The sequence below is a fragment of the Olea europaea genome, unplaced genomic scaffold (assembly GCF_002742605.1).
Source record: "Olea europaea var. sylvestris unplaced genomic scaffold, O_europaea_v1 scaffold567, whole genome shotgun sequence".
Lineage (NCBI taxonomy): Eukaryota > Viridiplantae > Streptophyta > Magnoliopsida > Lamiales > Oleaceae > Olea > Olea europaea.
The window spans coordinates 207,137-221,301 of NW_019264005.1; the positions used below are offsets into that span (position 1 = coordinate 207,137).

Genomic DNA, 14,165 nt, shown 5'->3' on the forward strand with positions numbered 1-14,165 from the left:
GGTAGTTTCAAATTTCTAAAAAAGTCAAAGGTCATTTTGGAAAAGGTTATATACTATTTGGGCCATTTTCATGTATATCCCTGCTACTGAGGAGTTGCCCAAAGTTTTATAGATACATTATGGGTTAAGACTAGAGTGGAAGATTTTTTATTTTTATTCTTTTGAAGAAATTTTGAATCTCTTCACATCATGTATGTAGGCCAATCATATTCACTTATCATTCTTTCAACGTCAACTAGGAGGCCGCGTGACGGTGAAGGCACCTTGGAAGGTACTTAACCCACACAAACTTTTGCAAGTCAAAAAAGTAATAATTCGATCGTGGCTATGTGCTCAAAGTGGATGAAGACCAATCTCATGTAGATTAAGATGAAAAATGAATAGCATATATCGTATCAACATTCTTTAATTCTTGAGACTTTATGCTCACAAAAACAAGTTTTCATTATAGGCAAGTAATCTATCTATGTAAATAAAAGTAAAATTTACATTGTATTGGCTAAAGTCACAAAACAAAACAATTAAGATAAGTTTAGAACCTCTTATACTGGCCATTTGGGCACGGGTATTTCAAGTTCGTTATCCTAACGCCTATGAAACTATGTAATTGTCGAACAAGTTACCCAAGTTAACTTTTTCTTCTTGATGGGGCAAAGGATAAAGCCCCATAATATTCTATTTTTGTTGTTTGTTTATCTAGTAGCCCTCGTTTCTGCATCTATTAGGCGGCAATTGTTCCGAATGTGAAATTTGACATTGTTATCGATTCTTCTCATTAACACATGACATTCATTCGATGAGTGCCCAAGCAACATCAATTGAAATACGATGAAAAGTTACTATGTTTATTAGCATGGTCTTGAGAATGTCTAATGTTATTGTATTTGATTTTAAAGATTTCAATTTATATAATAATTCTATCAATTTAAAACCTTCAACATCTAGAGAATAATGCTCTACCTTTACAGCTGCAAGTTGGGAAAAACATAATTTCTTATTGTTCTACTCCATGAATGGATTTGAGTGGTCCAAGTCTTTAGGCTCATTTCCCTTTTTCTTGACTAACAATCTAATAAATTTTCAAGAAGGTTAGAAGAGCTACTTGGACTAGAAACCCACTAAGCTGCTAGTCTTTTGCCTTAATCTTAGGCCCATGATGTGTGCCGTCGGATAGTGACCCTCGACCTTTAATGGAAGTCGATAATATGTGAGGCGGCCCATGATCCATTTGATTTAGGTAAATTTCTATAGAGATCCCCAACCATTTATAAGTGTGTTAATCATGTCATCAACCTTTCATTTGTAAAATTTATGTCCTTAGCCTTTTTTCATTATGCATATCCTAACTTGAAGTTGAACGTTTATTTCAACATGAAATGACCACACGACAGTCATGTGATGCCAGATTGAAAGGGTAATATCTTCTAAAATAAATATCCCCTCTATTCCATTTATTTGAATTAAGAATTCTTATTTAATGTTATTAAAAAAGCTATTTTTGCCAAGAACTTTCCTAACCTACCCTTATTTATTTTTGTATAATTAGTGTATATTGTCAATGATGATAATTTCTGTTCAAATATTTTACTAGCATACTTCGAAATGAAGGCAAATATTTTGTTGATTTGTATTGTTCTATCTTTTTTCTTGCTTATTTAAAAATATAAGGGAAAAATAAGTTTTTTTTCCCCTCATAACGAATTTTCGGATTTAATGAAATATTGATGATAATGATGTGACAAAAAAAAAAAAAAAGTTAGGGGACATAAAAGCAACAATGAGCAAAGGTGATGGATCTTTAATGCATTAAATGTATTGTAGCAAAATAAAAAATTGTGGTGTGAATATAATTGTTCTTTTTGAAATAAAAGAAAATATTTTTTGCACTACCCTTTCCGTCACTCATCACATTGCACACGTTGACATTTAACTATTAAGACCCCGTTTATTCTCAAATTTATCAAAATATATTTTTCACTCTCTTCTATTTAACCACACATTTTTTATTAAAATAATATTACACGTAAATCAAAAACTTTTTCTTATTTTTATCCACACAATCTACTATTCTAAAATTCATTCTTCCTTAAAATGTGTGTCAAACACCATATTTAGAGGGTGTTTGATAGGCATTTTTATATAAAAATGCATTTTAAAATAGTAAATTGATGTGAAATGTGTGATTGAAAAATAAGAAAAAGTTTTTGATTTACGTGTAATATTATTTTAATAAAGAATGTGTGGTTGTAAAGAAGAGAAAGAAAAATGTATTTTAAAAAAAATGATTACCAAACGGGGCCTTAATATAACCTGCCATATTTATCGAATGTTACAACCTCCCAAATAATTTACTCAATGATTTAATATGGTATTCATAAATATGTTTCAATATGGCAGTTGATAATATATGAATTTAATGAATGTTAATTTAGCCTGAAAATATTAATTATAATATATAGATAATTGCAAAGCCAAAGGAAGTACTAGTGGTCCGAATATTTAAACATGTAATTTTAATTGAGGAAACATTAAACTAAATGTAATCAATTAAACCAGAATTCATAATTTTCACATATAAATTTAACTGATAAAAAAAAAATACTTTGATCCATGACAATTATTGAATAATTTAAATCAGTAAAAGAGAAACTAGTAAAATAAAGAAACTGTTCCCTCCCCTTACCCCTGTTTATTAAATGCTTAATTTGATTCCATTTACGTAACTACCTACTTTCCATCAAAATTGACAATGGGCCGATAGAATTTTAGTAATAATATTACTTGGGCGACATTAATTGGTCTTACGTTCTTCACTTGGCCCATGTAATATTACATCATTTTGTGGTCTATAACATAATGCACATATGATAAGCTACAATCACTCATACATTGGTAATTTAATATATTATCTTTAAGTAAAGACTAATAAAAGTTATGGCAGTTGTACACCAATATTAGTTCCCACCTAACATGACACTAATGAGAAGTTTGATAATTGTATTACAATAATGTCTTCGAAAAGACTATTCCTATTAACATTCATATAATCCATTCATGTACATACACCAACTATTATGACATGAAAAATATTTTTGTAAAAAACAATCCATTAACGAGCTAAAAGTGTCAATTACATAAATTCCATAATGTCAATGATCATTTCCAATAATGTCATTCTCTTGAGATGCTCATTAAATGTTTTTGGTAGCAATCCTTTCGTTAGTGATAAATGGAGTGATTTTTAAAATTCAGTGATCTTGTGTAAACCTTTTGTAAAGTTCAGTGATGATTTAGGTGATTTTTGAAGTTTAGTAACCCTGCGAGAATTTTTCGCAAAAGTTCAGTGATCATTTGAGTTTTTTTCTCATTGAATAGATTTGTTTCTATTGGTTTGGCTCGGATTGACATCATAAAGAAAGGGGAATGGCTCGACTATCCCACTTAATAGACAGTTATAAAACTAACACTTTTCAATTGGCCAATAAAATTTTAACAATAATAAACGAATTTAATTTATTTATTAATAAAGTCTTACGTTAAATTGGTCCAAGTATTTGCAGGAACGTGGGTTGAGTTAATGATAAGGGAATATTGTTCACTTGCATGCATGTAACTAATAGGGTGCATGAACCCAAAATTCAAACAGTATTTACATGAGAAAATTTCAATCATTTCTTCTTTATAACAATTTCATCGAAATTTTATTTGTTTAAATTCATTAATCATTTTTTAAGAACTCCAATTTGCTCAACTGGAAAGACAAAAATCACATTTTATCATGATATTCTCATTTTCCCAAGATAATGGTTTGGAATATATTTCATGGCGTTGTTGTGAAATTCAACTTAAAATTAACTTTAAGAAAATGTTTATAACTAATCTTTTTTTTTCTTTTTTTTTTTTTATCATTTCAAAATTTCTCATCCGAAGTTTTTTTTTTTTTTTTTCAATTAAATATAGTGATATACTCACACTAAAGGTCCATTTGATTGCAAATGTGAAATTTGGGTGGAAAGAAAACGAATTCCAGGGAATTAAATTGATGAGAAATTGTTTTCTTGGGAATTGTAAATTATTGTGTTTGATTGATATAAATTTTCACGTGAAAAATGTTTAAATTAAAGTGTTTTTTGATATCCGTTTGACTTTATTTTATATGAAAATTGTCAATTAAAGTGATAGAATTTACTGGTATTGAAAATAAAATTTGTTTCCATTGCCAAAACCAAAAAAAAAAAACAACAACAAAAAACAAAAAAAAAAAATTCATGAAAATCATCTATCTTTGAGTGTTCGTTTGATTTTGTTTTACATGAAAATCGTTAATTAAAAGAAAATATTTTTTTACAATAAATCTTATAAACCAACACAAAAAAATAAATAAATAAATAAACGCTACAGTAACATGAAATTTCAATTCTCACCATTTGGTTTTCCTCAAAAACCAAGAAAAGATCAATTTCCAAGACAAGCAAGAAAATGTAATTTCATGGAAATAAAACCCTATCAAACACCGTAAAGTTGGAAAATGGTCCATGGAAAAAAAACCACATATCAAACATTATATTTATTTTTCATGGAAAATATCAGTTTTCCACCCAAATTCATACTTAGAGTGTTTGATTGCTGTTTTTTCCATAGAAAACGTTTTTCAACTTTTAAAAATATACCCAATTTTCTTTGTTTTTAAGGAAAATATTTTCCTTGGGTAGAGGTAGTTTTATTTTCCACAAAAGATGGAAAATATTTTCTTTTTTAGGTGATATTTTCCATGTCAATCAAACATACTTTAAATGATTATAGTGCCTTTAATAAAAATTATCTATGCAAAGTTGACGAGGAAGACAAAAGTATTAAATATTGGACTAGAAATATTATCAATGCTACCTAATTTAACAAGAATGCCTAAATATTCGACATTTGTGGAAAAAAAAATTGAAAAATGAAAAACAGAAAAGAAGGATTTGCTAATACTTTTGAAGATATTGAGCACGTTCGTTTAAAAAAAAAAAAAGAAAAAAAGAAACATATTATTTACAAAATTAAAAGTAGTAGACTCCTAAAAAAATTTCAATTTACCTTAGCTCTTGTATGGTCCCTATATATATATATATTTTTTTTAAAACTCCTTTTAATAACACATTTTATTAAATTCACAACTTTTATCAACTTTTCATCCACACATTCCATCTAAACATTTTTTTTCCTTTGTTTTTATCAAAATCTACTAAAACGTTAATTTATGCAAAAACCAAATAGGGACTTAATTGCATCCTTCACGTGAAGATAAGGGAAATTGCAGGAACTCTTATACTTCAAAATTTTGATAAGTTATTATAGTTTGGATTTTTTTTTTTTCTAAAATTATATGTTGAAATCATAAATATAAAATGTTTTTCTAGCGTTGCCTATTATGCTTTTAAATAAATAAAGTTTTACATGTTGACTTCTCGTTTTCGTTCTTACAAGCCAATTTATAATAATCTAATCAAGAGTCAATACCTTGATTCAATACAATTCTTAAAATATCATGAACTTAGGGGGGCGTATTCAATCGGGACTTTTGAAGAATTTGATGAACTTTTTTTAAGTGATGACTTTTGTGAATTTCGTGGATCTTTCGTAGATTTATATGGAATTAGTGGGAATCTCTCGTAGGCTTCTATGGATTTTGATTCTAAAATTTTTATAGATTTTTGTGGAATTCAAAAGACTTTTAAAAACTTTTATTTAAAATAGAATTCACATGAATCTGGTATGGAATTCTCAAATACGAAGTGTTAGTTTCCATAATTCCCCTTTTCCTTCACCTTCTTCTTCCCATATAATAAAAAAAAAAATTGAAAAAAAAATTTTAAAACCTTAATTATAAATAATTAATAATCAAAACTATACATATATATATTTTTTTTTAAAACCTTAATTATAAATAATTAATAATCAAAACTATACATATATATAGTTTTTTCATATAAAATTTTATAATTTAATAAAAAATAATATTTTTCACAAAAAATGAATGAAAAAAGAAAAAAAATGTTATAAGAATCCAATTTATTTTTTCATAGAAAATAGAGATAAATAATAAGATAGAGAAAGAAAAATAAATGAAATATAATAAATAAAAAAAATAATATTTAACATGTCCATAGAAGGTTAAAGGAAAGAAATATTGGTAAAAAAAAGTTTATTTATTTATTATTTTTTTGTGAAAGTATCACAAAATCTCGTGATTAATAAGAGACAAATTTTAAGATATTATATGAGTACTTTCTATTTAAAAGTTAGTACTCCAGAGACTTTTATAAAAATTTTTAGAAGTCATTAAAATTTGAATACTCCAAGATTTATAGAGACTTTAAAAAGTTTTAATTGAATACGTTGACCTCGCGAATTGAACCTCTCACGTGGCCAACCGATAGCTACCTCACGTGATCCTCCCTGCGCACAATCAATACACGTCAGATGCACACGGTCGGAACCAGTAGGGGTGGTGGCGGCCGCATACACTCCGACGGTCAAGTTAGTATCCGGTGATCGGAATAGTGCCTGGGTTGTGCAAGAGAGTGGAGAGGAGATTATATATATTTTCTTGTTATGTAAGTTGTAAGAGTTTCATTACCTTTTCCTTTTGTCAAATCTTGGGTATTTATAGGTGAGGAGAACCGTTGGATGTGGGACATGTGTATGCATCTGACGGTGTGAAGCGTCTGCTCATAGGCGTCAATCAGCCGCATCTATAGAGTGGGCGGGTAATAACTTCTCCTGAGTTGAGTTGACATAAAGTTGATAGGTGACATCAACTAGACCCTTGGAGACGTCAAATCAATTAAGCCTTGGGGGCAGAGAGGATCTTGACACAGATCTCTTTCTGAAAGTGGCGGCGGATCCGCTGAAGGAGAACCTCGGAGTGCATTGCACTTCGGCGTCAAGGACACTTCGGTCGGTTCAGTAGAATTATTTTGTACCACCCAGCACGTTAGCAGCGTGCGGACATTGGTGGTGGAGTCACTTCGGAACCACTTCGTATTGGTGGTAGACACCTCGTATGATGCAGTGGTAGACTTTTCGAAGTGGTTTAGATGGGGGCATAATAGTGGTCCTCCCAAGTTCAGGCATGAATATTTATATCATGGGTGGACTTGTTTTCCCGATCGAGTATGACTGCCTTGGTTTGTGATAGAGAACTGGCGTGGAAGGGCAAAGTGTGTAGATGGGCTGAAAGCATGTGGATCGGTTTTTTGTGTTCACTGAAGAGATGGGGTTAGGAAAAGGCCAAAGCCTTGTGAAGCTTAGGATTGGGATACATATCTGGCTGAGGCGCTGACCTACAGAGACGACGCGTGGGAGATGCTGAAGCTTGTGAAACTGAAGGTCGGGACACGTCTTCGACTGAGGCGCTAAAGTGTCGGTGCTGCCTAAGGAAAGCTCATCCACCACCGATACGCGGACCCAAAGGGACGATGCGTTGGGAGACGGTTAAAACTTTGTAAGCTTAGGAGAGAATGCATCGACTGAGGCGGTGACACACAGGGGACTCCGCATCAGGAACGTCTAAGCTTTGTAAGCTGAGAGGAGAGCTCATCTGCCACCAGTGCGCTGACCCACATGGGACGACGCGTTGGGAGATGGCTAAAACTTTGTAAAGTATAGGAGGAAACGCAGCTACCGAGACGATGATCCACAGGGAACTTTGCGTCAGGTACATCTAAGCTTTGTACAGCTAAGTGAGGAGCTCATCTGCGACGGATGTGGGAAATGACTAAACTTTGTAAAGCTTAGGAGGAACACAGCTACCAAGGCGATGACCCACAGGGGACTCCGCGTCAGGTGCGTTTAAGCTTTGTAACGCTGAGTGAAGAGCTCATCTGCCATAGGTGCGCTGACCCACAGGGGACGACGCGTTGGGAGATGGCTAAAACTTTGTAAAGCTTAGGAGGGAATGCAGCTACCGAGGCGATAACCCACAGGGAACTTCGTGCCAGGTGCGTCTAAGCTTTGTAAAGCTACGGATTTCGATCTGAGGCGAACATTTCTGACATCAAATGATTTGACAGCTGTCGCGTATTTTTCAGGCGATAGTTGGGTGCGATGTCCATTCCCAGAAAAGGTTACTGCGGCTACTTATTGTAGACGGCTGATGGTGATCGAGGGGACGCATTTTATACGAGCGTGAGAATCACAGCTTGATCTTGAGCGTAGATCAAATCTGGCATTTCATATCAACGACTCAGATTTATGATGCGATGGACGGCCTAGATTGATTGCATTTGAATTCAACGGTGGAGATCAGTCGGGACGCTTTATAAAAGGCGGACTTGAGCATTTTGGTCTTTTGCAAATTAGAAAATCCATTTCCTCTCAAAATTCTTGCGTTTTCGACGTTGTACAAGCGTTTTTCGACGACATTTCCAGTTTTCGACGATATCACATTGGGTGTTGATCTTTTCCGGCCGTAGGTCCCTCAATTTCTTGAGTTTCAGTAAGTATTTTCCTAATTTTTTTCACATTTCTATATTCTGCAATGGTTTCGGATGGTAGTGGGGCTTCAGAAAGGGATTTAGAGGTGGTGAGGATGGATGAGCCTATTTTGGCGATGAGGGGGTAAAATTTTGGAGAAGGCCTGACAGCCCGGTAGATACATCAGAACACTGGGGGGCTTTAGATTACCCGTCGAAATTGAAGGAGGTCGATCTGGGTAGACTTAGGGCTGAATATAGGATATCTGATAGTGTAAACTGATATTACCAGAGCTTGATGAGAGGGCCTATTATCTTAGGCCGGGGTGTGTGGCCATGAGTGAGGCACTTTTAGGGCTGGACTTAGGCTCCCCCTCCATCCCTTCTTCAGGCTAGTGCTGAGGTCGTATAGGTTAGCCCCGAGCCAGTCGAACTCAAACTTCTGGAACCAAATGGTGGGGTCCTGGATGTTATGGAAGGAGGCATCGCTCGGGGTGGAGATGTTCTTCTCAGTTTTTCAGACCCTATACATCCCTAAGGTAACAGCTGGGGGGGCAAGACTAGGGGGTGGCATTATCTGACTTCATGAGGTTCCCATACTCCATTCGTGCTCGATCTGCCGAGCTCCATTAAAGAATGGAAGAGTTCGTGATGCTGGGCTGCCAGAAGATGGGATACAATGGAGGGAGACCCCTGACGCCTCTTACAATCCCCACGAAGTATTCCACACTTAGTGAGTACTATTGCTTTGCATTTTTGTTTATTCTTCTTCGATTCGGATCGTAACTACTCTTTTCTTGCTTTTTTGAAGGTACCCTTCCTCAGTGTGAGATATCCACCGATGACTTTGACACAATCTGCATCGTCTACCAGCTACCTTCGAAGAAGAGGTCATACCACGAGTTGATCAGGAAGAATATTCATTTTGTAACACACGACCTAATGGCTTCCCAAGGTAGATTTACGAAGTGGCCATGTCGCGTGGGTTTTCCGACCTTTCCATACTTATAATAATTTGCTTGTTTCCTTGCAGATAACTTCAACAAGAAGAGGCCTGATTTCAAGACAATTCAGAATATGATGGCCGAGGCGAGAGCTTTGAAGACCTCCTCATCTACCTATAAGAAGCAGATGGAGGATCTGGTTGATGCCAGTAAGAGGCTTCAGCCTCCGACGGATGAGGAGGTCGAAGAAGAGCCTGAGGCGAATCTGCTGAGGAAGGGCAAGAAGGCCGCAGGCTCTTTAAAGGGGGTCACCGTGGCGAGGCCAGCCCTAGCCTTGAGGCAGATAACAATTCCAACCGGGGTGGCCCTCAGGGAGAAGGTTTCTGAACCCTCCATGGCTATCGATGCCACCTTTGCTACCCCGACTGAAGCTCCACTTTTAGTCGTTCCAATATCTCAAGTGTCGGGGCAGTCGAGGAGAAAAAGGGCCCATCCTACAAAGGAAGTAGACTTTTTGGGCGTGAAAACTGAGGAGTTCGTGAAAGAAGTGCTGGAGGCTCTACCTTCCGAGACGGCCAAGGTGGCAGTAGTCCATAACAAGTATTGGACCGAGGAGAGGAAGGACCACACTGCCTCGTGCACTGCCGAAGATCTCCTGATGGCCAATAGTGCATGCATAGCTAGGGCCCTCAGCACAAGTGTTCAGCTGGAGGGTCTAATCAAAGATCTGAGGGCCAAAAACATTGACTTGGCCAAGCGCCTCGAGGAGGCGATGCAATACGGAGATGAAGTCCGGGCTGCCCGAAGAAGGCCTCTAAGGCGGAGTCGATGAAGTAGGAGGCTGAGGGCCAGCTGACGAGGGCTAATGCTGATGTTGATAGGCTAAAGAAGGAGCTGCATGAAACTAAGTGCCAGGTGGCTGCTCTAACGAGGCGAATTGATCACGCTAACGAGCACCACCGCCTAGCTACTTCACCTCTGGAGGAAAAGGCTAAGCTGAAGCAGTGGACGGAGGCCCAAGCTGAAGAGATTGTTTCACCGAAGGGGGAGCTGAAGTCGGCAAGGGAAGTGGCTGTGCAGAACTTCATTGATCATTTCAAGGAGCACCCCCTGTACGATGACTTCGCCAACTACTGGGTCTCTTGGAGTGCCCAAGGTCTGTTGGGTCAGCTGAATGAGGTCTACCCGACTTTGGACATATCCTCTTTGGAGGCAGAGTTCGGTGGGCCTACTAGAGGCCGGCCTGATAGGGCTGCCGAGGAAGCTCCAGAGGCCCTAGAGAAAGTTGACTCGAAGGTTAGGGTGAAAAACGTCGCCCTAGTAGAATAGGGCTACTTTTGTAATGGCTTTGGCCTTCCTTTTGTAACTCAGTTTGAAATGCATGGAATGAAAATTTTTCTTTCAAGTATTAGTGCTTCTTCCTTTTCCTTGTGTTGAACTGTCTATACTTGAGTCAATGAATTATAAGCACTTAAGTAAATATTAAGCACCACTTACCAACAACCAGTTGATAAAAGAAGATCGGCCTAATAAGATATTGAAGAACTGAGGTAACAATTCATTAACTGATGTGACACAAAGAATTGAAGTATCATTACTTAGAAGTTACATCATCCTTCACTAAGGCAATTTCAGCACTTAGTAAGATAGGAAAGTTACAAATGAGATCGCATCATGACAAACACTTATTAGACAACATGGAGATCGGATCGGAATATATGTTCATCATTGATAGTACTTCCTCAAGTGTTCGACGTTCCATTGATGAGGCAGTACTCTCTCTGTTATGTCTTCAATTTCAAAAGTGCCAGGTCAGGACTCTTTACGGATGCGATAAGGACATTCCTAGTTCGGTCCAAACACTTCGGACCCAATTGGCTTGGATGATTGGAAGACCCTTCTAAGGACAAGGTCTCCCAGCCTAAAAGTTCAATTTCTGACCTTGGAGTTGTAATAGCAGGTCATCTTTCTTTGATACTTAGCTAGTTTCACTTGGGAGGCATCCCTCATTTCTTCAAGAAAGTGGAGTTCACACATTCAAGCTTCGTCGTTTCTGATCTTATTGAAGTGTATCCGACGATGCAATGGGACTTCTACCTCGACCGGGCTCATAGCTTCAGCTCCATAGGTCATTGAGAAGAGTGTCTACCCCGTCGCGATTCGGCTAGTTGTGCGGATGGCCCAGAGGACGTGGGGAAGCTCATCAACCCAAGCCCCCTTCGAGGTGTCAAGCTTCATTTTCAAGGTATCCTTGATGGTTTCGTTTACTGCCTCAACTTGTCCATTTGCTTGGGGGTGATGAGGTGTTGAGAAATCCTTCTTTATCCCCAGTTCGTCACATAAGTCTCGCATCTTCTTGTTGTTGAACTGTCTCCCGTTGTTAGACACTAAGGAGTGGGGAATACCAAACCTGTAAATGATGTTTTTCTAGATGAATTTTATAGTATTCGTCTCGATGATCTTGGCAAGAGGTTCAGCCTCGACCCACTTGGTCAAGTAGTCAATGGCGACAATGGCAAAAGTCGCGCTTCCTCTTCCTTTTGGGAGCGGATCAATGAAGTTGATGCCCCACTTGGTGAATGGCCATGGACTGGTGACTACGGAGAGGCTCTGAGAAGGCTGTCTTTGAAAATTTGAGAAGCGCTGGCACTTGTCACATTTCTGAACGAACCGACAAGCATCCATTTTCAGGGTCGGCCAGAAGTAGCCTCGTCGAAGTACTTTGTGTGCCAGAGCCATTCCTCCAGATTGATTTTCGCAGATCTCCTCATGGATCTCCCTGAGTATAGACGTAGCTTCTTCCCCTCCTACACATCGGAGAAGTGGTAAGGCAAAGCCTCTTTTATAGAGGACATCCTCTTGTAGGACGAAGTGTGCAACCCTTATTCTTAACTTCATCGTCTCGCTTCTCGAAGCTGGTAGTGATTGATCCCTAAGACAGGCCATGATGGGTTGTATCCATAATGGGGTACTTTTTATCCATAACAACTCTTCACCTCCGGAGACGGAGGGCTTCGACAAGTGTTCAATGGGGACAATCTTTAGTAGCTCTGAATCTTTGCTGCTGGCCAACTTTGACAGGGCATCTGCGTGAGTATTCTTGAGGTGTGGGACTTGGATCAGTTCGAACTTTTCAAAATGAGGAACTAGGTCCAAAACCAATTTTAAATATGTAGCCATGCTACTGTCTTTGGCCGCAAAGTTCCCGTTGACCTGACTCATCACAAGTTGAGAGTCGTGCTTGCAATGAAACCTTCTGAACTGCATTTCTTTCGCAAGTCTAAGGCCTGCTAGAAGGGCCTCATAGTCGGCAGCTTTGTTCGAGGCTTTGAAGTCGAACTTTACTGCGCAATTTAGCTTGTGGCCTCCTGGGCTTTCCAAGACGATCCCTGCTCCGAAGCCAGTTTCTCCTGAAGATCCATCCACGAACAGGTTCCATGTTGGGGGCTCGACTGGTTCCATTGTCGCCTCCATTTTTGGGGCTTTAGCAAATTCAGCCACAAAATCTAGAAGGGCTTGGCCCTTGATGGCAAGTCAGGGTCGAAACAGTAGGTCGAACTCACTGAGCTCGATTGCCCATTTTAGCAAGTGGCCCGAAGCCTCCGTTCTCTGCAGCACCTGCTTTAATGGGAAGTTGGTGAGAACTTCAATTGAATGGGCCTGGAAGTACGACCTCAGTTTCCTTGATGCCGTGATAAGAGCGAGCGCCAGTTTCACCATGTCTGGGTAGCGTGTTTCTGCTGGGAGTAATGCTTTGCTAACATAGTATACCCGTAATTGGTGCTCATTTTCTTCTTTGACTAGGTCTGCGCCGACCGCCTCGTCCGAGATCGCCAAGTACGACAGTAGTGATTCTTGTAGTTTAGGTTTGGATAACATATGCGCCTCTCCTAAGTGCTTCTTCAGCGTTTGGAAGGCTTCCTCGCACTCACCGATCCATTGGAACTTCTTTCCTTGCTTCAACACTTTGAAGAATGGTAGACACTTATCAGTGGCCCTGGAGATGAAGCGACTGAGAGCGACTATCCGACCATTGAGGCTCTGGACCTCCTTTGGCTTCTGAGGTGACCTCATTTCCAGTAAGGCCCTAATCTTTACCGGATTCGCTTCGATTTCCCTTTGGTTCACAATGTATCCCAAAAACTGACCCGAAGCCATGCCGAAGGTGCTTTTGAGAATGTTCAACTTCATTTTATATTTTCTAAGAATCTGAAAGGTCTGGTCGAGGTAACTTGCTTGTTTGTTCGCTTGGAGGCTTTTAACTAGCATGTCGTCTATGTAGACTTCCATGGTTTTGCCAATGAGTTCGTCAAACACCATGTTGACTGATAAGTGTGTTTTTGCACACTTATTTAAGTCACAAACATGACTTAATTACGAATAAGATGATTGAATTGTGACTTAATTTCATTACATTTGTAAATTGTAGGTAACACTGATGAACATGGTGAAATATATGAGAAAAGACGCGAAAAATGACTAAAATGACACAAAGTGAAAGTTCAAGGAGCAAGGTACAATTACCCAAAAGTTGACCCGATGAACAAATCAAAAAATTGAGTTTGCCAAATACAAATTGATGACATTTTGGGATGATGGAATGTGAAGAATGAAGAAAAGATGCAAAGAAGTGAAAGATTCAAGTAAAAGGACCAATTTGCAGGAAATGAAAGATTAATTCTACCATGCGGTCGCATGGTAGAAATGTCGTGTGACCGTACGAAGTGATGTAGGGAATTCAAGTGGAAAAATAGAATAACCA

At 38.0% G+C, this 14,165-nt stretch overlaps 1 protein-coding gene across 1 annotated transcript; it reads right to left on the bottom strand.

Moving 5' to 3' along the window:
* Nucleotides 1-11,548: 11,548 nt before the first annotated feature.
* Nucleotides 11,549-13,723, bottom strand: LOC111389152. The gene is made up of 4 exons (XM_023014033.1): nucleotides 13,473-13,723; nucleotides 13,022-13,400; nucleotides 12,075-12,925; nucleotides 11,549-11,813 (listed from the first exon to the last, which is right to left on the bottom strand). Exons 1-4 carry the CDS (start codon nucleotides 13,721-13,723, stop codon nucleotides 11,549-11,551), a joined length of 1,746 nt encoding a protein of 581 aa, XP_022869801.1.
* Nucleotides 13,724-14,165: the final 442 nt, after the last annotated feature.